Consider the following 24215-nt stretch of genomic DNA (forward strand, 5'->3'; position numbering starts at 1 on the left):
GTCCCCAGGATCTTTAGTGGTTCCACAGAGTTCTCTAGCTAGAGACCAGTGTCACATTTGTTGGGCAATGTTGCACATAAAGACCTCTTAACAACTTAACAGCAAAATGACAAATCATCCAATTAGAAAATAGGCACCGGATTTGAACAGACATCTTTCCAAAGAAGATATACAACGGCCAAAAAGCAGATGAAAAGATGTTCAGCACTGTCTGGGGAAAGGTAAAACAAAACCAAAATGAGACATCCCTTCACATCTACTAGAATAGCTATAATCAAAAAAACGAACAATAGCAAGTGTTAGTGAGGATATGGAGAAATTAGAGCCTTCATACATTGCTGGTAGGAATATAAAATGGTGCAGCAGCTTAAGAAAATAGTTTGACAATTCCTTTACACCTTGATTCAGCCATACCTGAAGCCATCTATCCATGTACTCTGCAGTTATGTGACACTATATGCTTTTTACATACGTGTGTGTGTGTGTGCGTGTGTGTGTGTGTGTGTGTGTTGTTTGAGCTGGTTTTTCCATCTCTTTTATTTGAAAGAGTTCCCTCTGCTTCACAATTCAGAGACAGCACAAGGATTAGGGATCCCAAAAGTGTTCCATTAGTCTCAGACAAGCATGAAAATATGGGTTATCTACAAAGCTAACGGGAGCTTGAGCTACGCAAAGGTCTAACATAAAAAAGGAGGGCGGTGAAGAAGCTCCCACCTAATTCAGAACTGAAAAGACTGTCTTAATAAGATAGAACTCAAAGGAGTAAGTCAAGTTCGAAGAAGACAAACTATGGTACTGAACACCCTGGAATCCACATCCAATGTAGAACAGATACAAGAACTTGCAGGGCTTGGCCAGGGAAGAGTATTTTGGAAGGAACCCAAGAACTGCTTGCTAAGCATCTTGGGAGATCAACATGACCAGAAGCCACTGGATCTGTAAAGCCTCACATGGTCCTATGGGACTGATGTGGGAGACAGCTGTTTGCCTCAGTCCATTCTTCCACCAACTGGAGCTTCTCCCAAGCGGGGAGCTGCCTTATAAAGTAGTGAGCTCGCCATCACCAGTGGCATCAACAACAGACTCAGGCCCCACTTACGCCTCATTCTAGCTCCAGCGACACACCAGATCATGAAACTGAAAAGTCTTGTGGTCAAGACAATGGGTTCTGGGGAAGGAGGGTGTCGTCTGAGCCACACCTCCGCCACTGCTCAACTGTGTGACCCCGCACAAATGACTTCCCCTCTATGAAGTCAGGTCTGCACATCTGAGCAATGGGTAACTGTCACCTCCTCAGGTTGTCGCAAGGATCAAATGGAGTGATGAATGTGAAAATCTCGGTACTCAGTTAAGAACACAACACTCATCATCGTTTCCATAGTAATAATGTCTCATATTTACCATTACTTCCGTATAGTAAGAATTAATAGTGAAAGTAGTCACAGCAGTGGTCATAATAGCCAGCACCTATTGAGTACTTTCTGTGTGCCAGGTACTGTTTTCAAGCTAAATGTGTTAAGTTATTCCATGCTGGAACCATCCCAGGGAGGCAGGTACTGATTATCCCCACTCTATGTATGAGGAAACCGAGGCACAGAGAGGTGACGCCTCTTGCCCGAGGTTACAGAGTCAGCACCTGGGACGTGGACACTAACCCCATCTGCAGACCCTGCCAAAACAATAATGGCTGGAAATGAACACCCCAATTCTAGACTCCTAGAACACAGAATGTCTAAGCAGAGTAGGCCCTGGGGTCCTTTGGAAGGACTGAGAGCAGGGGGGAGGGAGGGGTGCCCAGGCCACCCTGCAAATGAGCAGCGGAAGCCCCTCCAAGAGCCAGGCCGGGTGACCTTCCCAACATCCGGCCCTCGGCCCGTGTGGTTTCACGCGTGAGGCTGAGGTGAGGGCTTCCTGGAAGAGAGGATATCACAGCAGCGGGGCCGGCGCTTCCGTGAGATGCCTCCTCTGCCTCACACCCCCGGCCACGTTTGCAAAAGGCTGCTCACAGGTGCCCTCTCTCAACAGCCCCATCCTGTTCCAGGGAGTGTGGTCCCTGCCCACAGCAAGGCCACGAGAGGCAGTTTGGGACACGGGGCCTCGTGCTCCAGGCCAAACCGGGCACGGCCTAAACATGGCCAGAGGCAGCTCGTGCTCAACCACTCGGCCCCACTGAGGGCTGGGAAAGGACTAGGGGCAGAGCAGGGAGCCCAGAGGAAGAGGAAGGAGAAGGGGGAGGGGAGAAAGGACACGTGCAGAGGTCAGCCGCTGCCACCCATTCCCCTCTAGGGCCGTGGAGTCCAGGAAGGGCCACTCCAGCCAGCTCCCGGGGTGGATTCATGGCCAAAGTCTGGGCCTCCCACCCTCCAGCCACAGCAAAGAACGTGTAAGACCCACCCAGGGCCAGTGGGCTTCTGGAGAGAATGCTGGAAAGACGTTCTCCTTCTCTCCTTTAGTCAGGGGACTGCGTCAGATGGACACCGGCCTGAGGCTGCTGGTGACCAATGGCACCAGCATGAGAGTACAGCCTCCAGGGCATACAGGTGGCGAAGGAAGCCGAGCCAGGACGCTGGGAGACTGAGGCATCACCTGAGCCCTGAAGCAGCTATGCCTGAAGTCACAGATCTTTTCTATTCTTTTTTCAAGATACAAGGTGGTGACTGGACCAGGCTTTCCCTTACCAGCACTGTAAACTCACAGTGTGAAAACAAAGCTGGATTTGTCACTGGAAGGCATGACAACACCCAATTGTCCCCTGTGGCCTGGGGTTGGTAGAGGCTCAAAGGGAGGCCTAGGGGTTGGAAAGCCATGCCGTCCTCTCTACGTCCTCTCTACGAAGAGAAAGAGCCATGCCGTCCTCTCTACGAAGAGAAAAGGGCAGCCCTCGCGGCGAGGCAGGAGCAGCGTCACCAGTGGGGTCTGGATCAAGCGGAATAGCATCCTCATCCGAGGGACCCTGCGGCCAACCTCAGGAGGGGGCTGGTCCTGCATGGGATCCCTTGCCTCCTCCCACACGGGCCTGTCCAAAGCTCCACCATCTAAGCTCAGGAAGCCTGGCACTCTCTTGGGGTCCCCTCCTGCGGTTCCTAGGAGACAGCAGGACACAAATGAAGAGGTAAAAAAAAAGGAATAGAAAACAAGAAGCGAAAAACATCTGGAAGTCCATGAAAACCCAGAACTGAAAAGCAGCCCAGCACAGCAAAGAAAACCTCCAAGCATGCAAATCACATGCAGATCTCATGCAAATATTTTTCCGGTGTTAACACTTTCAACCCCTGCTGTATGGCTAGGAAAACTGCAGCCCCACCAATCAGGAAATAGTGGAGGAGAGGAAATAATGCCATGGGTCTAAAGACTCCTTTCTTCTCTCTGTCCTCTATGAGGGATAATGGGAAGAAGGCCTAGTTAGGGAGTTCATGTCCTGGCTTTGATGAGGATGTGCTGTGTGATCTCGGGCAAGTTGCCACCCCTCTCTGAACCTAGGCCTCCTGGCTATGCAAGGTGGTGACCAGACCAGGCTAAACAGCATTGCTAGCCTCTCTCAGCAAAGCAGGGGCTCTAGCCACCCTGGGCTTGCATTTTCACCGGACATAGACTGGCTGGGCTGAGTGTTGGCTACACGCTACAAGGGGCACGTGCCCCCTGGTCCCCACCCATCTTGCTAAGTTTCAACGGATCTACTCACTCATTTCCTGTACCTGCCCTGCAGAGACCATGTGTAACCCCGGGTCAGTGGGTCTTGGGTCCTGCATGTGACCCCAGGCCAGCGGGTATAGGGGCCTGTGTGCGATCCCGGACCAGCGGGTCTCAGGTCCCACGTGTGACCCTGGGCTGGCAGGTCTTTCCAACCCTTCAGACCCCAGCATTCAAGGCTCCCTGGCCTCCTCCCAAGCACAGCTCAACACAGAGCTCCACAGCCCTCCCTCCCACTCAGGCTCTACAGAGACACTTCTCCAGAGAAGAGGGTGAGACTGCGAGCTGTGGTGGTGGTGACAGCAACGAGTTCCAACTCAGAGGAAGCACACACAGGAGGAGACAGAGAAAATGAGCAACGAAGCCAAAAATGAAAACTATCCAAAATAAGGCAAGAGGAGGAAAAGAAGCATCAAAAAAAAAAAGAGGAGAAACAGAAATAAACAAAGAAAGGGAGAAGAACCAAGTTCAAATGTATCAATAAACATAATAAATACAAGTGGACTAAACATTCCTGTCAGAAGCTACATCAGATCCGATCCTAAATGGAACTTTATGGGCTTACAGATGAAGCCCCTAAAGTCTAAGGATACAGAAGGTCAATGCTGAGAGGACAGATAGGACATTCCTGGAAACTCCGAAAGAAGCCTGAGTGGTCCTAGGAATGTCCCACACTATGTACACAAATCCGAGGTTCCCAAAGAAACCTGCTTTCTGAATACTGGACCAAACAGATGTTGGGATGACAAATATAGCTAATACTAAGCACTTCTAACACTTTACAGGCATTTTTTCATTTAATCTACCAAATAACCCATAACCAAGGCACTCTTTGATAGAGGAGGAAACTGAGGCACAGATGATTTCAGTCCCATCTCAAAGCAACGCTAGTAAGGGCAGGCACTGGGATTGACAGAGTAAAAATCACAACAATATGAGAGTCACTGACACTGACCAGGCATGATTATCTACCTACCTAGTAACACATAGAGTTTTCCTGAGTTTTCTCGTACCTTGTCTCATCTAATCGTCACAGAAATCCCAGAAGGAAACGACCATGCCCATTGTACAGATGGGGAAAAGGTGGCACAGAGAGGCTCAGCAACTTGCCCCTGGACACACAGCTAAGAGATGGAGCTGGACTTCAGACTCTTAACCACACACGACGTAGGAGAAGGCAGATGCAAGCGGGCCCCCCAGGATGTGAGCTGGGAAGGCTCCTTGGAAGAAGGGGCATCCGAGTGAGGTTTTGAAAGGAAGAGGCAGAGCAGGGACCCGCCCCGAGGAGTGTCCTGGCCAGAGCCACACACCACACAGGAAGCAGCCCGACGCGAGGTTGGTGCCAGCTGGGGCTCCCAGACAGCTGTGGATGAGGTGTCAACGCACGGCCGAGAGACAGGATGGAGGTGGGCCCTGTGGTCGGGGCAGGACGGAGCCAGGCAAAGGGGCCTATGTGAGGAGCCTCTGACTTTCCGTCCCTCCTCAGCAAGATGGTGACACGCCAGACCTCGCAGACAGGACGCCAGGGCGTGGCATCAGGGCCAGACGAGAGCTCCAGAGAGGACCCGAGCACCCAGAATGAAGGAGCTCTGGCACATGGGACAGAGGCCACCTCTCCAGGAGAAAACCGGCAGAGGACATGATGAGGCAGCTCTCACAAAACCCATCGCCTCCACAGCCCCGTCCAGACCTCTCTGCCCCAGCCCCAGAGTCAGCCCCTCCCTGGTCTCCTGCCTCCATGCACCACCCACAGTCCACACAGAGCTGGAGGGACCTTGTTAGGACAGGCAGGTCCTGCTCCTCCCCTGCCCAGAACCTTCCCGTGGCTCCCACCTCACTCAGAGGGAAGATAAGACCCCAGGCCGATCTGCAAGACCTTGCGCGACCCGGCCCCAGTCACCAGTCTCACCTCACTCCCTGCTCCTCCCTCCCCACTCATCTCCAGCCCCACTGGCTGCTCCCTGATATCTGCCCACACGCCAGGCACATTCCTGCCTCAGGGCCTCTGCACTGTGTGTTCCCTCAGTCGGAAAGATTCTTCTCCAGGTATCTGCTTGGCTCCTCCCTCACCTCCTTCTGCTCTTTGCTTAAATGCTGCCTTCTCGGTCAGGCACGGTGGCTCACAACTAATAATCCCAGCACTCTGGGAGGCCGAGGTGAGAGAACTGCCTGAGCCCATGGGCTCGAGACCAGCCTGGGCAACTTGACGAGACCTCATCTCTACAATAAATCAAAAAATTAGCCAGGGGTAGGAGTGTGTTGCTGTAGTTCCTGTTACTTGGAAGGTTGAGGCGGAAGGATCACCTGAGCCCAGCAGGTTGAGGCTGTGGTGGTCATGAGTGTGCTGCTGCACTCCAGCCTGGGTGACAGAGTGAGACTCCAACTCAAAAAAAAAAAAAAATGCTGGCTTCTCAGGCAGCCTGCCTTGACCACATGATCCAAAACTGCAAACCCGCGTCACCCCAGGTTCATACTGACTCTTTCAGCCTGATACGTTTTTCCATCACACCCAAATATTCCATCTAAGAAAACGTATTCGTTTCCTTTTTATTCTTCTTTTTTTTGAGAGAGAGATAAGGTCTCCCTGTGGCACCAAGGCTGGAGTACCATGGCACAATCAAAGCTCACCATAGCCTTGACCTCCTGGGTTCAAGTGATCCTCTGGCCTTAGCCTTCTAAGTGGCTAGGACTACAGGCACATGCTACCACACCCAGATAATTTATTTTATTTTTTGTAGAGACAAGGTCTTGCGATGTTGTCTAGGCTGGTCTCGAACGCTTGGGATCGAGTGATCCTCCTGCCTCGGCCTCCCAAAGTACTAGGATTGCAGGCATGAGCCACTGCGCCCCAGCTATCTCCTACTCATTCACTCGCCACCCATCTCCCCTAAGCAGAATGTCAGTTTCTTGGGGGGAGGAGTTCCGGTTGCTTCTGTTCACTTTGCACCTCTAGCCCCTCAAACAAGGTGTGAGACATAATCGTTGCTCAATAAATAGTTGGTGAATAATGAATGGCCTCAAAAACCCTAAATGCTGCATCATCACTGGGGCTCTCTCAGAGACAAGACAGAGAGGGATTTGCTAAGAGAATAGCTTTGCTTTTTTTGTTTATTGTTATTGCTGCTGTTGTTGTTTTTGAGTTGGAGTCTCACTCCGTCACCCAGACTGGAGTGCAGTGGCCACTCCCGGGCACCGCAGCCTCGACCCACTGGGCTCCGGCGATCCTTTCGCCTCAGCCTTCCAAGTAGCCGGAACAACAGGTGAGCGCTATCACGTCCGCCTAGTTTTTTTGTTTGTTTGTTTGTTTGCTTTATTGTAGAGACAAGGTCTCGCCAAGGTGCCCAGGTGGGTCTCGAACCAGGCTCAGACAATCCATTCACCTCGGCCTCCCAAAGTGCTAGGATTACAGGCTGAGCCACTGAGCCTAGGTTTCACTATGTTGCCCAGGATGGTCTCGAACTCCTGGGCTCAAGCAATCCTCAAAGCAGTCTCCCAAAATGTTGAAATTAGAGGCAATAGCCACTGCGCCCAGCCAAGAGTAGCATTCTTACTAGGTGATTTCCTGTTTCTTATTGTTGTCCTCTTTCCCCAGCCCACAGGAAGTGCTCTCCTGTACCACCTAAAGTCCTCTGGAAGCAGCGAGGAGTGCACATCCATACTTAGGAAATACACCACTCAGCTGGCCCAAGCCAACACCTCCCTAGCAGGTGACCTCAGTGGGTCCATCCCAGGGGCGCTGAGCCCAGTACTGGCCACACTCCTGCCAGTCAGGCAGACAGAGAAAACAGCTGACTGGCAAGGTCCCCAGTGAGACGACAGTCACATCACCTAAGAGAGACGTGAGAGGGACGGACAGGAGACGCCTGGCATGGGCCCACAGCTACACTCCAAGTGGCCATTCTGCAAAAAACATCCCTGACACAACCCTGCTGGAACAGCTGTCCAAACAGCACCCAGGAAGTGTCCACTGGGCCCTACGATGTTTGACAAGTTTTGAATCAAGCTGACACCTGGACTTTAGGAACTTTCACATCAAAGTCCCAGTTTCTGGATTCAGAAGCAGCTGATGAGACTGGAGTGGCATTTGCACACTCACTCAGTGAGCGATGAGGGCATCTACCGTGTGGCGGGTACCATCCCAAAGCCTTGCCCTTGGGGAGCTGATGGTGGAGATGGAAACTCAATCAGCACCAGAGAGGCCCACAGCAGGACGGAGCTGGTGAAGGGAGCTATAAAAAAAAGGGAAGCAAATGGAAGGGGGCGGAGCCAGCCAGCTCCTCAAAAGGCAGCCAGCCCTTCCATGGAGGGCCTCTCAGAAAAGAGGACATCTGAGCAGCAGAAACATGACAAAGACTAAGGAGTGAGCCCCAGGGGCTAACAATGTCCCAGGCAGAGGAAACAGCAAGTGCAAAGGCCCTGAGGCAGAAACTTGCTTGGGTTCAAAGACCGGCAAGGAGGCGTGGCTGGAGGGGTGGACAGGTCAGGAGGAGCCAGGCTGAGCTCCTGAAGGGCTTTGTGGGAGCAACAGTAAGCAATCTAGACTTTAATCGGAGTGAGCAGTCGCTGGAGGGTGGCCAGTGGAGGAGTGACACGAGCTGCTGAGTTGAGGAGAGACTGCAAAGGACAGGAGAGGCAGGGAGGCAGGGGGGAGCGTGGCAGGGGCCAGGGCAGAGGCAGGAGCAGCCGGACCCTGACAGGTTCCGAGGAGGGGCTGGCATGGCCTCCTGCTGGGCTGGGCATGGGGGTGAGAGGAAGAGGCACCAAAGACACCCCAAGGCTGGCCTGAGCCACCGAAAGGATGGAGGGCATTGACTGAGAGGAGGACCAAGGGGCGGGTGGGCAGGGTGAGCCTGGCATCTGGTTGTGGACATGCTAAGCCAGAGATGCCTGCCAGGCATTCAGACGCGGAGCCTGAGTGGGCCAGGGGACAAGTCCGGGGGAAGGGGACAGGTCCAGGCTGAAGTCATCTGCATGGAGATGGTGTTTAAAGACATAGGATTCTCCACACACAGGACATTCATGGACCTTCTCAGCCACATTACTCCTAAGAGTCAGAAAGTTCAAACAACCCAAATGCCCATCGACTGGTGGATGGATAAACAAAACGTGGTCCAGGCACACAGGGGAATAGAATTCAGCCACAGAGAATGAAAAGGGCCAGGCAGGGTGGCTCATGCCTGTAATCCTAGCACTTTGAAAGCCGAGACAGAAGGACTGCTGAGTCCAGGAGTTCGAGACCAGTCTGGGCAACACAGTGAGGTCCCATCTCTACAATAAATCAAAAAGTCAGCCAGGCCTGGTGGTACACACCTGTAGTCCCAGCTACTTGGGAGGATGAGGCAAGAGGATCACTGGAACCCAGGAGGTCGAGGCTGCAGTAAGCTGAGATCATGCCACTGCACTCCAGCCTGGGTGACAGGCTAAGACCCCAACTCAAAAAAATAATAATAGGGAATGAAGTACTGGCATGGGCTACAACATGTATGAGCCTTGAGGACACCGTCCCAAATGAAACAAGAACAGATGCTGCGTGATTCCATTGTATGAAACATCCAGAACAGGCCAATTTACAAAAGAGACATGGGGAGAGGCTGCTGGTGGCCCTGGGGTCTCCTCTGGGGTTGATGAAATGCTCTAAACTTACAGCAGTGATGGGTGCACAACCCTTGAATATACTTTTTTAAAAAGATCACAGAGTGGACGAGGCCCCCACAGGAGCAAGTCCAGATGGAGGAAAGGTCTGAGGATGGAGCCCGGGCCCACCTACACTCTATGCTCTCGGAGACGAGGAGGCAGCAGAGGAGACCAAGTGGCCAGAGCGTGGCAGCTGCCCCCGTCAGACAGGATGTACCCCTCCATTCTGCCCCAGGACGGCCCCTACCCTGCCAGTCTACCTTGCTCCCAGGACAAGCCAGGTCCTCGCAGAGCCTGGCCCAGGACTGGAAGCTGTGAGGTGTAAAGCCTGAGTCTGTCTTATTCACAACTATAGATCCCAACCGGCACCACAACAAGATCTGTGCCCCCAGAGGGTCAGTGATGGCCGGCGTCCCCTCAGGGACCTGCCAGCTGTGCACCAGGGACATCACCCCAAACCTGAATCATTTCCCTGGAAACGACCATGGAAAACTCAACAAATCCTGAAATGCCAACTGTCTATCCCGGGCCTGGGCTGAAGAGCCGAAATAGAATGTTCCAGCTATTCTTAGGTGATGTTCAAGTTCAGCTTTCTGGGGCTGTTCCCAAAGAGGCTTTCATTCTTGCCTCTTCCCTCTTCCCACCCAGGATCCTTGACCCTGGGCGTCCACGAGTCGGAGTTCAGCTCCAACAAGGGGGCTCAGAGGCTCCAGGACACCTGCGCGGGCGTCTGCATCTGCAAGGGCTGGAGGGGGCAGCTGGGGTTTGAGCTCAGCTGCCCCCAAGCCCACAGGATCATCTTTCAAAACCCACTAGAAACTGTGACAAAGAGGAGGAACTGGGGGAGGGGGCCACGGGCATGAAGCATTCCCCTCAGTCCCGGGTGTTGGTTGATGCAAACATTCGGGTTGTGGGTGCCAAAGGCCAGGACACTCAGCACTTCTGTCAGGCAGGAGCATGGCATGCCCCATAGGAATCAAAGGCCCTGCTGGCGGGCCCCCCAGTCACCGATAAACACAGCTGGAGACGGAGGAAACAGAGTGTGCCTCCTCAGAGAGCAAACAGGCAGTGTCTATAGCCATCTGGTCAGGACGGCAAACCCACAGCCGCTCCGTTGCAGTTTCCTGGGCCATCACCTCCATGGGTCAACAGGCGCTTTTGCCCCTGCTCTCTCTATCCTTCCGAGAATCCAGAGAGCCCAGGAATCCCACTCTGGCCCCCAGGGAGATGGGAGTAGGCCTCAGAAATGCCTGGGCCTCACATCAAGTTGTGAGTCTGCCCACGGACTCGCAGGTCCAGCCCCATTGGTTGCTAAAATGTGTCTCGGAAGTTCATGCTCCAAGTGCCTGCTGGACCCAGACTTTCCCAAGAGCCAGAAACCAAACCTCGGCTCAGCTCTGAGATGACATTGGTGGCTCCTCTCGCAGGTCAGATGTTCAAGGTTTTGAAACCCCAAAAAGAAGGAGCAGACCAACCACTGGGCCACAAAGCACTGGGCCAGCGACCTTCTTAGACCCACCTACGGCACTGAGGAGGGCAGCATCCCTGGTACCCAAGCACTCTGGCAGCTGAACTCCCCAAACGCCTCTCCACAGGCAGCGCAACAGTATGGTCAGGGTGGCAACTCGTCAGACAGCCCGGGCTCAACTCGTGGCTCTCACTGCACACTTGCCATGTGGGCTCAAGTGGGCCACATCCTTTCCCTGGGCCTCAGTGGCCTCATCTCCAAAATCATCATCGCACCTACCCGGATGAGTTGCTAGAAGTAAGTCAGCACATGTCTGTTCATCAGGACAACCCCTAAGTACTATCACCACAAACTTTGTACTATAAATGAGAGACAATGAGGCACAGGAGAACAAAGTGATTTGCCCAAAGTCACACAACAAGTAAGAGCCAGAGCTTGAATTCAAACCCAGACAGCTTATGATGCAAAGCCTGGCTCTCATCCAAGTGTCAGCAAATTTCTTCTACAAAGGGCCAAATGGCAAATATTTTAGGCTCTGCTAGCCACATCCGGTCTCTGTTGCATATTCTTTTGGGGATTTTTTTGTTTTCTTTTTCTTATAACCCTAAAAAAGGAAAACACCAGGCTGCGCATGGTGGCACATGCATGAAGGCCCAGATACTCAGGAGGTGGAGGCAGGAGGATCTCTTAAGGAATTCGAGGCTGTAGTGAGCCATAACTCTAGCCTGGGCAACAGAGCGAGACCCTGTCTCTAAATATAGACGAAATCTACATGTAAACGCCATTCTTAGCTCTCATCGGTTGTATATAAACAGGTCATGGGCTGGCCCTCAGGCCACAGTTCTACCAACCCTTACTCTCACCTACCACAGTCGACTGCCTCCCAAATGCTGGTGATGAATCCAAGCTTGGAAGGCACGCCCAACAGATGGAATGGAACACGTCTGCAGGCCCAATTTGGTCCAGAGGCAACCAGTTCACAAGTTCTACCAACGCATCCTCCATGCCAAGGTAAAAGGCTGAGCTACAGCATTTCCCACACCCGTTCAGAGCTCAAAGCCAGGGTGAGAACAGCTGCAGAAGTTCCTTTTGCGGCAACCGGGATAAGCAGCAGAAACCCGGAGGAGGCACATGAGAACTGGCCCCTCCCACCCCCACCGCTGCGCAGGACAGAGGCCTGCCTTGGGTCTGGTCCAGCTCAGAGGCTTGGGCATCACCCATCTTCTCCAGCAGAAAGCTAAGTTCAAGAATGCCCTAGCATCCTTCCCCTCCACTTGCCCTCCTGGTTTATGAGGTGAAGATACACGTGGCCTCTGTGAGCAGGTGCATGAATGAGGCCCTACCAGCCAAAGTAACCAGCAGGGAAGCCGCAAAGCAGCTGTCGGATGTAAGGCCCTGGGACAGAGCCAGGACAGGCTCCCACCAACAACCACTGCTGCAGCCATGCCCAAGGGCTGACAGCCCCGGGCTGAGAGAGCCATGAAAGGTGGCAAAGCCATCCATCCAGCCTGAGATGCACCCTGCCACCAGCCTGAAATGAGAATCAAGACTTCTACACCCCACACAAGCAGTAAATCTTCCCCTACTCTGCCTAACCACGACTAAGCCAGGTGTGGTGGCAGGGAAGGAAACAGCAGGTGTGTGGATAGCTGCGGTCTATCTACCCAAACCTCTGTCTGCCCCACCACCACCTTCCACAAATAGCCCAGATTTTGGTGGGGGGGTGCTCCATCTGTCCCCACTGTCAGGGCTCCAATGTTCAAGGTTGGCACATGTGAACCAAGTCTGAGCCAACTTAAACTTTATTACTCTGAGTGACTGGTTCAGGAGTGGAGCACATGACCTGGATCTCAGCCAATCAGAACACAGTTGTGTTCTGATTGCCTTGCTCACTGTCACTGGATCAGAGTGGAGGGCAGGACCCTGCCTCAGCCAATCAGAGCACAGTAGTACCCAGATCATAGTGATTGACTGGGGTAAAGCACAGGTGTAAAGGCTTCATGTAACTGGTCCAGGTCAAAGCACATGACTCAGGCCCAAACCATCTGGAATACCATCTTGCCCCAGTCACAGATGGCCGAAGCTCACATGACTCTCAGGACTTTCCTCAGCTATTAAAAGAGGTTCACTCTTTCCCACTGACCTTAAACTTGAGAGGGTGTGAGGTCAGAGTCATTACAGCCATCTGCTACCACAATGAAAATAACCCTGAACAGTGGAGAGGGGAGTGAACAGGAGAGAAACAGACAGGGCCCCAGTTCAGATCCAGCCCAGCCCAAAGACAACACTGCTAGACTCCTCAGCTACTCAAATTAACATTTTACCTCTTGCTGAAGCCAATGGGTTTTCTGCCCCTTCAAAGAAAGGAAAGGTGTAGGGTGAATGTCTCACCTTAAGGAGGAGCGGGTACTTGCAGATTCTCTGAATCGGAGACAACAGGTAGCCCTCCAAAGGGATGTCCGTGGTCTTACGGCCTCCCAGAAGCATGCAGCTCTGCAGAGGGAAAGGAGACCTTCATTAAAACTTGCCAAGGACAGCACAGGGCCATGGCTACTCTCAAATAACCATGGGAAACACTCTCAACACAAAGTGGCTGGGCACGATGGCTCACACCTGTAATTCCAGCATGTTGGGAGGCCAAGGTGGGAAGACTGCTTGAGCCCAGGAGTTCAAGACCAGCCTGGGCAACATAGCAAGACCTCATCTCTACAAAAAAAAGAAAATTACCTGGGCGTGGTAAAGCATGCCTGCAGTCCCAGTTACTTGGTAGGCTGAGGTGGAAGGATCGCCTGAGCCCAGGAGGTTGAGGCTGCAATAAGCCATGACCGAGCCACTGCACTCCAGCAGGGGCAGCAGAGTGAGACTCCAACTCAAAAAAAAAAAAACCTGCAAAGGTGAAATCAACTGGGAAACAACATGGCATCCCGCAGAAGAAATGGAAATGCCCACATTCTACAACCCAGCACAAGGCCTAGGTCAGGGATGGCCGGCAGTGGCCTTGGGGGCTGAACCTGGTTTCTCCCTGCTGTGGAGCACAGACAGCCACCTCCATCACCTACTGCCTGTAGCTGCTCTCAAGCTACCATGGCAGAGCTGGGCTGTGCACCAAGAGCCTCAGAGCTGCAAAACCTCAATGATTTACCATACGTGGCCTTTTACAGAAAGGTTCACCAACTCCTGGTCTAGAGAAATTTCCACGTATACACACCAGAAAACAGAGACAAGGACACACAAAGCTGCCTTGTTTAGTAAACCTAGGAAGCAGTCTGAAGAGTCGTCACCTGGAGGATGGAAAGAGACAGCTCTATTTTTGTTTCAACTTGTTTGTCGCAGACTTCTCCAAGGGAATACTACACAGTGGTGAAAACGGGAGAACCATGGCCTTGGGGGAGAAAAATGGAGAAACCCAAACCCACTCTTGTGCCAAGAAGAAAAACAGAAGGATATGTACAACATGAGCCCATTTATGCAAATCTTTCAAAGACATGGAGAACAAAGTCAGGCACTGCGTTGGGACAACACATGCATAGTCAGCCCTAAAGATGCACATGGAAGGAAGCGCACCAAGTCCAATGGGGTGACCTCCGAGGTGGGAGGGGACCGAGCTGAAGGGCGAACTGGGAATCTGCAGCTGTCTCCTAAAATGCTCCAGTCCGTCCCCTGCGAGGGGTGCGTGAGTGCTCTCGTAGGAAGACCCGCATTTTGGCTTGCAGAGTTCCACATTGGCATCTCTCAGGAATGAAACAGTTCCCCTGACTCCCATACTCAGCCCCCAGCTCCTGTCCACACTGGTAAGTGCAGCCTCCTCTTCATCCACACTTCACGCAGCCCCCTCGCCTCTGCTTATTCCATACCTCCTGCCTGGGATGCGTTCCCCCCCACCCCACCCCCAAGGAAAAAAATAACACTACACTGACTAAGCACTCACCACGGCCTGGGAGCTCCAGCCACCCTCTCACAGACCACCAGCGACCCTACCAACTGAAAACTAATATTCCCATTTCACAGCTCAGACCACTGGGGTGTGAGAGATTTAGGCTTTCACCCCAAGGCCCCCCAGAAAAACGTGAGCCACAGCAGTGGGGTCCAGCACAGAAATGGCCTTGAAACCACAATGCCAAGCTTCCCTTACCCCGTGCCCATGCATGCCCAAGCCAGCCCAGCCACCCTGCTCTCAGTTCCCAAGACTCCTTCCTCCTAAAGCCTCTATTGGAGGTCATTTCTTCCACGTGGCTGTCAATCACATCCCAGATACTGTCCTTCCTTTGCAGCACATTTTGTTTGGCAAGAAACACAACTTCTATGGTGGTCTCCTGTTGTGCCCCTCATAGTCCTGGGTCCCCAGGGCTCACGATGCACCCAGTATGCATACATGAACTAATTAACAAACACTCAGGGATGAACCAACTGTCTGCACACCCAGCAACGAAGGCCTCAGTCTTCCTCCTCAACACACCCAAGCAGAGCGGGTATGAATCAGGTCACTCAGGAAAAGGGACTCCCATGCTCTCATTCATTCATTCATCAGCTACACGTGGTGTACTTACTACGTACCGTGCAGAGTTCCAACACTGAGGGGCTGCCCAACAAAACAAATTCCCTCCTTCCAATCAAGTGAAACAGGACCGGAGCGCCCTCCTTGTGAGCGTGGCACTGTGTCTCGGGCTTCACAGACATGTGTGGCTCACGCTCTCAGTCTTGGAAAGTACGCATGGACTGCCATCTTCCTATCCACGTGGGGAAACCAAGGCACAAAGAACCAGCCCAGAGCTCCCTCCACTGCCTTTCAGGAATCATAGCAGGCACTCCTCTTGGAGAAGCACAATTCCAGGGACCCCAGGTCCCTGCTCTAGCGAGTTGCACTCCCCCATCCCACATCTCCCATCCCCCATGTCTACCCCTGGCACTGACCGGGGATCAAGGTTGTGGCAGCTGGGAGACACCAGGCCCACACTGCTCACACCCAGGCCTTTGTCCTCCAAGCCAGCACTCACCACAAGCTGCCCCTGTGATGTCAGCTCTGGGCAGAGAGCGGCAGCCTGGGGGTGGGGAAGTGCTTTCCAGAAGCCCCAGGGCTTGGCGGGAGAAGAGCCCATCTCTTTGTCCAGGATCAAGGAGTTTTCACCAGATTGTCACAGCTACCAACCACACTCCCCACACTTTAGATGGTTGTTTCACTTTCTTTTCTTTAATAAAAAAAAAAAAGCAAACACACACAGAGCTAGCATTCACCACTCTATTACACTGCAGGCACTATGGGAAGAACTTTGAGAATTAGCTCCTTAAACCCTAATTCCCAGGCATGATTCAGGGGAGGGTCAATATCATAGTCTTCCCAGCCTCCTAATGGCAGCGTTTCCCTGGGCTGTCCTAGGTCCTCCATTCTTCCTCCCTGGCTGATCCCACCCTCAAATGCCATCTTTATGCTGAAAATGTTCAGATTTTACCTCCAGCCCGGCCCCTTTCCCGAACTCCAGATTCGAACCTCTGAGATCCTGCCTGACCTCCCCACCCAGATGTGTCACAGGCACCTTTAACTTCACATATCCTCAGGGGAATGTTTTACTTAACTGTTTTACCTGCTCCTACCCCAGCCCCCACCCTTAAATGTAACTCCTTTCTTCCAGTTGCTGTGCCCAGAACCCTGGGTCTATCTTTGACTCCTCTCACTCACTTACACCCCAAAGTCAACTCTTGGGCAATTACTGTGTCAGTGGGGTCTTCAAACTCCATGTGGATTCAACCACCCCCTCACCACTCCCTCCCTGTTCTCAGCCACCATCACCTCCCGCCTGGACTGCTGCAGTAGCCCTGCGGTAGCCTCAGTGATGTTCTCCAAAATGCCAAGCCTACCCAAAACTCTCAGATGTGACCCTATTTGGAAATAGGGTCTTTACAGATATACAGTAAGTAGTTAAGATGAGGTCATACTGGATTAGGGGGACCCTCATGACTCGAGTCCTTATCTAACAGAAGGAGAAGACACAGAGTAGAAGGCCAGGTGAAGACAGAGGCAGAGGGTGGAGCGTGAGGCCACCAGAAGCTTGAAGAGGAAAGGCAGGACCCTTCCCTAGAGCCTTCGGAGGCAAACCACCCTGCCAACACCTGGATTTCAGACTTCTGATCTCCACACCATAAGGGGATAAACGCTGTTGTCTTAAGCCACCCAGGTCGTGGGAATAGCCAGGGAAGCCTGAGGAAATGTATAACAAGCCTCCTCCCCGGCCCCTCGCTCCCACCCTGGCACAGCCGAGGGGGCCCTTCAAAATTCACATCAGTTCGAGTCATTCCTCTGCTTAAGACCCTCCAGGGCTTCCCACCCCACCCAGAATAAAACTGCCGGATCTCTGAAGCACTGCCACATGCTCTGACGTGGGTGAACCCCACAGACAATATGCTGAGCAAAAGAGGTCATAGGCAAAGCATCCTGGGTGGTTCTATTCACCGTAAAACTCTAGAACAGGCAAAACCAGCCTTTGGTAAGAAAAATCGGCAGAGTGGATACCCCTGGAGGCAAGAGGGGCACGACTGGGAGGGGCATGGATAACCTTCCAGAAAGATGCAAATGTTTGAGCTCATGATCTTGGTAGTAGTTTCACGGGTGCAGACATAAACACTCATCACCCTGTGAGTGCATCACTGCATATATACGATCCTTCAATTAAAAAGCACTTGAAAAGTTTCACTCTTTCCACTGACTAAACGCTCCTCCACTACCTGGCTTCTTTCGACCTCTCTGACCTCATCTCCTCCCACTTTTCCTCTCAGGCCCTCCATTCTAGCCACTCTGGCCTCCTCGCTATTCCTCACACACTTCTGCCTCAGGACCTTTGCACTTGCCATTCCTTTACCTGGACTACTTTCCCTCCAGACCCCTCCACCTCTCACTCTCCCTCTCGCTTATCCATATATCTCTGCTTAAATCCTACCCAAAACAGTCTTCCCAAAGACCAATCTAGAGCAGCAGCCACCACCCTCACTCCCTCAAAACATCCTGTCATTCTTAACGCACTATATTTCCTCCAGAGGACTTAACGTCTCAGGATCGACATTTAAGTCTCCCCATGCCACTCCATGAGGACAAGGACTTTTCTCGCCTTGCTCGCTGTTGTATCCCCAAGACTGAGAGTGATCCCTACCACATGACGAGTGCTCAAGAAGTTGTTGGATGAATAAACTAATAAATCACTCCATTTTACAGACAAGAAAAATGGAGGCAGAGAGAGAGAGAGAGAAAGTCACCGTCCCATCACTCAGCTAGTGCACATCATAAATAAGAAGTCAGATTCTGTCTGCTCCCAAAGCTTTAGCACCCCAGCAGGCTCACGACAGCTCTTCTGCAGGGGGCCAAAAGCTGGGAGATGCCAGCAAGGAGGGAGACAGATGGCACACACGCTGGCACCCCACACGTCCTCCCCACCCAGCCCGGCCCACCCAGCTGCCACTTGGAACCCACCAGGAAGACTGCATGAGAGAGAGGAAGGCAAGAAAGAAACACCGGCCCTTTCCTTCCCACGCCGCTACACACACCTTCCTGGCATCTTCCTGCTTCCCGGGGACCCAGCAGAGCCCAGTAGACACCTTCAGAGGGTGAGACCCTTGGCCAGGAAGCCCAGAGCCCACGGGGACTATCGCAGGTAGCACTACAAGTCGACATCACTGCAGAGCACGGCCACCTCTGTCCGCGTGTGGGCCTGCACTAGCACGACCTCATCTCTGCACCGCGCCCAGACTGTTTTATGACCCGAGGTGCAAACGTGGAAATGTGAAGGCGGATGCCGGTGAGGGAAAGCATCCGTCCCAAAAGCATCACTCGCTGGAGCCAAAAATGGAACTCAGTCAGGCTATCTGCCCTCCCTCAGATGCTGGCTGGAACCAGACCAAGCTGCACGAATTCACTTGTGGAGGAAACATGCAACTCTCTCCATCGAAATCCTGGAAATACTCTGCCGGAGACCGTGCACTAAGGAGAAATGCAATTAGGAATTTTACTGCACGGTTTCGCCTCTGGGAACATGGTTAAATATCCTGACACTATGTTGGTTCATGATTCCACTTTTGTGAGCTGAATTCTCTCAGTGGTGCTGGAAAAACCAATGGCGTGGGGTGGAGGGGATGGGTATGACTGAATAAGAGGGGCTTGAGGGTCAGAGACGGGGACTGGAACCCTAGTAAACTCTATCGCATTCCAGGTGAGAGCCCTGAGAAAGTCACTAATATCTTGAAGTTATCAAAATCGCCTGTGGTAAGACAATAGAAATTTTAGTTGGGCACACAGCTGTCCAGAATAAATTCTCTCTCTCCCAGCCTCCCTTGCAGTGAGGTGTGGCCACATGGTCAAATTCTGGCCCATGGGATGTAAGTGAGAGAGGTATGCATAGCCTCCTGTTATGCCCTTACAGGGAGACGGTTGGGCTCTCCTTCCCATGTCTCCTGCACCCTGCTACCTAGAAACTGGACATGATGAGAGGTCATCTCACATCCTGTCAATGAGGAACGTACCCAGGGCCTTAGCCCTGACACTGGAGCCCCGATACTGTCTATCAACCCCAGACTGTCTACATCCACACTGCTCATCTGCAGGAGAAATACAAGGGGGACCCCCCAAAAACAAAATTATCTTATGGAGGGCAGGCCCCTTGCAGTACAGGTCTCCCTTTCTAGGTACGTGTTCTAGGAACCCACTGGCATCAATGCACCAGCTAGCATTGGTGAGAGAGGCTGTGTTCAGCTTCAGTGAGTTGTTTTGTTTGTTTTAAATTTTTTTTTTTTTTTGGAGAGTCTTTCAACACATTTGTCCAATTTGTGATGAGTGATTTACGAGTGCACCTGCCCACACTGCACTAAGTGTTCAAGAGATTTGACCAAAAACAGCATGAACCCCATGCCCTACCCTCCCTATTCACCTGACCTCACCCCGAGCAACTTTTTTTGTGTTTCCCTGGATGAAAAAGAGTCCTCAAAGAGAAACGTTTCACCAACATGAAAGAAATTAAAAAAAAAAAACAGCAGAACACTAAAAGACATCCAAATCGGTAAGTTCAAAAGTTGTTTTGAGCAGTAGAAAAAGTGTCTTGATAGGTGTATTGCATCAAACAAAGAGTACTTTGAAGGCGACAGAAGTTTAAACACATAAGACTAAATACACAATTTTTTATAAATAAATTCCAGGTATTTTGGGGTCTCCCTTGTAAATGTCTACCCTGTATAAACCACTGTTATTTGAGATGCCTGCAAAGCAGATAAATGTTTACCTTAACTCATACAAAACAGACAGCAGTTTGAAGGCTCAATGGAGGTCACACATGAGACCCTGCTTCATACGTGAGGGAAGCTCTCTCCAAGTGTAGAGAAGACCATCATGGACATCCACTGTTTGTCCATTCCCAGCTTTCTTACTTGCCTTCCCACAAACGCAAACTGACTGTCTTCAGGGATCCACTCTACCCTTAGACCCAACGGCATGAGTGAACTTGACCCCGCCCTCCATCTCCAAAATGACCAATCAGAACGCCACCCAAACCCTCCATCTACAGCAGTTGGTTCAGGGATATGGTTTTGAGCCAAGCTGAGCCAATGAGCATCAGACCCAGGATTTTTGCTGTTACTATAGGGTAAGGGGAGTTCTCTTAATCCCAGAGTTGCTCAGTCATCAGAGGGATAAGTTTGGAGCTGCTGGAGGCCACCCTGCCACCACTTGGTGGGAGCCGGCCTGGGAACAGAGCCAAGGCAGAGAAAAGTAGAGGCAAGAGACACATTCCTCATGGTGTCATTTGAACACCCAGACTCTGCCATGTCTGTAACCCTCTCGGGTCTTCAACTTCCCAGAAAAGTGAACAAGTAAATTTTTTGATTTTTTTGCTGGTGTTGTTTTGCTTAAGTCAGTTTTAATTGGATTTTCTTTTATTTATAACTAAATAATCTTAATACTACTGACAATTCTAATAATAGTGGTAATAATAACTACTCTTGCTACCACTTTTATTAGAACCATTACTGTAGACCAGGAATGGGCAAAATTGACCCTAATCTAGCTTTCTGCCTGTTTTTGTCAATAAAGTTTTATGGTAACACAGCCGTGCTCATTCCTCTGCATAACAGTTATGGCTGCTTTCGTACTACAACAGTGTGACTGGAGTCGTCACGGCAGGAACTGGGTGGTAGGCAGAGCCAAAAATATTCACTAGCTGACCCTTTCCAGAAAAGGCCTGCCGGTCCCTGCTTTAGATAGGAGATCACCCTGAGGAAGGTCCCAGGCATCAGGAGGCAGCATGAAGTCTCTTGTACCCAAGAGTCCCAGAGCTGACGCAGAGCAGGAGGGAGGACCCAGCTGAAGGGAACACTCACCAACAGGAAGGCGCGCACGGTGGGGATCTTGTTCAGCTCTACCAGCAGCCTCAGGGCCTTCTCGTGGTTGCTGCAATACTCCTCGTACACGCAGAACTTGTCCTTCTGCAAGACAAGGACAGAGCTTATGGGAGACAGGTCATGGCAACAAGGCAGATGTCCTGCAAGGTGCTGACGGCTGGGCCAGTGGGCCTGAGGGAGAGGAAGACCCCAGACCCCAGAGAGGCTCTGGTCGGCAGATCTTGGGCCAGGATGCTCCATTCACTAGGACCCTGGACCCAGGAGAGGCTTCAGTTGGCGGATCTTGGGCCAGGCAGGTCCACTCACCCCAATTCTAACCTTTCGGGGGAGCAGCACAGCTCAGGAGTCAAAGCAGACTCAGGTCAAGGAGCCTGGGCTTGAACCCTGGCTCTGCATCTCCTAACTATAGACTAGGCAGATTACCTGACCTCCCTGTGCCTCAGTTTCCTCATCTGTATGGCAGAGTTAATATGAATCCCTAAATCATGGAGCTGTCATGGCAGGAAGACAGCTCTGGTGACCCCCGGATGCCCTGAGCCCAAGCTGGACTCTTTTAGCCTGGAGGTCACCTGTGGCTCACCAGGTATGTAGCCATCAACCAAGGTTTCCGGAACTGGAAGGGACAAGGGCTTTTTGGCAGGAAGCTCTCAGCTGAGCATTCCTGGTTCCAGACAGTTCACAGAACCCACCAAACCCCCAACAAGGATGCCCTGGGTGAGGCCGCTGGAAGAGGAAGGGCTGCGAGGCCCCGACCCTGGGCTGGGGGAGGGGTGTGAGAGACCTGAAGAGGCTGAGGAAGGAAGGGGTGGGTCTGCAGAGCAAGCAGCTCATCTTGCTTCTGAAAAAGCCCCAAGCAGCCCTTCGGTGGAGGCTGCAGGAAACAGGAAATCAGAGAGAAGGGAGAACTGGTAAGAAAACCAAGAGCGGTTCCAGCCTGCCCTGGCTCACCCTGGGGGCTCTGTGTATACCATCTGAGCAGACACCATGGGTAACGCAGTGTGGGCATTGGGCACGAGGCCGGGCCACACTGTGCCCTCTTGGAATCATGACACCAACATGACGTGTGCACCGGGCATGAGGACAGGCCACACCGTGCCCTCTCAGGATGATGACAACCAATATGGTGTGTATACCAGGCACAAGGACAGGCCACACCACGCCCTCTCAGGATGATGATGTCAACATGGCATGTGCACCAGGCATGAGACGGGCCACACCGTGCCCTCTCGGAATGGGGATAAGCTCACTCACTCCCTCACTCCTTGCAACCACCTTGCACGGGAATTGCTGGAGGAGACCCATTCCGACACAGGAAAAGCAAGGAAGAGTCACTTGCCAGGACCTCACAGTCAGTGAAATGACAGAACCAGGACTCAAATGCTCTTAACCCCCATGCCAGTGTCCAGCTAGATGTCGCGGCACGGGACAGGGATGGGAATGGGAAGCAGATACATGGGATACAAATCTCAAGCCACAAACCCACAGACTGCGCTCCGAGGGCCCTGTGGCATAAGGAGGAAGTGCACGAGCGATTCTAGAAACCCAGCTCCACACTCCCTAAGTTGTGGATGACCTTGGGCACACAGCTTCACCTCCTTATGCCTTGGTGTCCTCTTCTATAAAATGGACATCATAGCTGACCCCCACACATAGGCTGCTGGAGGTTTAAACAGCTTCATATATGTAAAATGAGAAGAACAGTGCCTGGCACACAATAAGCACCACATAAGACTTCAAAATGCCCTACAAGTATTAGCTACATACATAAACCCAATCAACAAACATGACTCAATGGGGAAAAACACCAAAAGAATGCTACAGCCACCCAGAGTGCACACACACTTACGCACACCACAGGACGAACAGGACACATACTCCGAGGAACTGCCCAATGAGCTTAAGCACCACAGCACACAAGCTACAGCACACCCCCACCATCAGCATGCACACAGAAACACACAGTCACAAGCCAAGTATCTGCTGCCACCAAGATGCCAACACACACACACACGCACGGCGCGGAAGGAGGAGAGGGAATCCAACGTCCCCACACAAAAAAGGTCAGGCAGAACTTTTTCTGTTTCCACTTCTCTCAGATGAGCCTAACGAACCATCGAGGCCAAAGGCGCTGGGTGAGGAGATAAAGCCTCCCCAGCCACGGATTAAGCCCATGTGAGGGGCTGCTGGGCACAACTGGAATGGGGGCCTTACCTGCAGACCAAGGGGAAGCAGGCTGCAGGGAAGGGGGGAGGAAGAAAGAGAACAGCTTTCTTGTTGGTGACAGGAACTGGCCTGTGTCTGGAGACCCGGGCCTGCAGAGGAGGCCTGCAGGCGACAGGGAGGGTCTGGCAATGAGTGCAGGCACATGAATGGCAGGAGGAGGACCCCATCAAAAGTAAGGAGCTAAAACACAGTCCCTCTGCAGCCAAGAGCCTGGGCTTTCCCTGGGCCTGCGATCCCACTATTAACACTGCTCTCAGATATGACGGGAAAAGCCCCCACGACTGCACTCACCAACACGACCAGCATCCACCTCACAGGTGCCAAGAACAGGTTCTGCGGCCAGACTGCCCAGGGTCAAGCCCTCTGATCACCAGCTCTGTGACCCTGGGCAAGACAAATGACATTTCTGGACCTCTGAATTCTCATCTATTAAGGATGGCAAGCACATCACCTCGGCCTCCCAAAGTGCTGGGATGATAGGCTGAGCCACCGAGCCCGGCTGGCAGGCAGATTTTGAGCAATATGATATGGCTCGGCCCCCAGTATGCTTCACTTCCTATTTGGGTACTGGCCTGCTCCCTCAGCATCCCTGGACTGTGAGCTCTGTGGGGACAGGGTTTGTATCTGTTGATGTCTCTGCTGTGGTGCCAATGGAGACAGCTGTCCTGGCAGACAGCAGGTATGGTGACTGATGAACGCAAATAAGAAAACAGAGAGCCGGGCTCAGTGGCTCAGCCTGTAATCCCACACCTTTGGGAGGCTGTGGTGAGTGGACTGACTGAGCCCACAGGTTCGAGACCCGCCTGGGCAGCGAGACCTCATCTCTACAATA

The 24215-nt window shown here is 52.3% G+C and overlaps 1 protein-coding gene across 1 annotated transcript in view; it reads right to left on the reverse strand.

Annotated features, from left to right (window-relative positions):
• Positions 1-24215, reverse strand: part of PREX1 (phosphatidylinositol-3,4,5-trisphosphate dependent Rac exchange factor 1) — a 137142-nt gene that overhangs the window by 83466 nt on the left and 29461 nt on the right. The window contains exons 9-10 of the mRNA XM_021719099.1: positions 21140-21244; positions 13184-13285 (exon numbers count right to left, since the gene is read on the reverse strand). Coding sequence (XP_021574774.1) covers positions 13184-13285; positions 21140-21244 — 207 coding nt within the window. The remainder of the gene's footprint in view (positions 1-13183; positions 13286-21139; positions 21245-24215) is intronic.

Source organism: Carlito syrichta, unplaced genomic scaffold (assembly GCF_000164805.1).
Source record: "Carlito syrichta isolate Samal-C Ts95f unplaced genomic scaffold, Tarsius_syrichta-2.0.1 Scaffold314118, whole genome shotgun sequence".
NCBI lineage: Eukaryota > Metazoa > Chordata > Mammalia > Primates > Tarsiidae > Carlito > Carlito syrichta.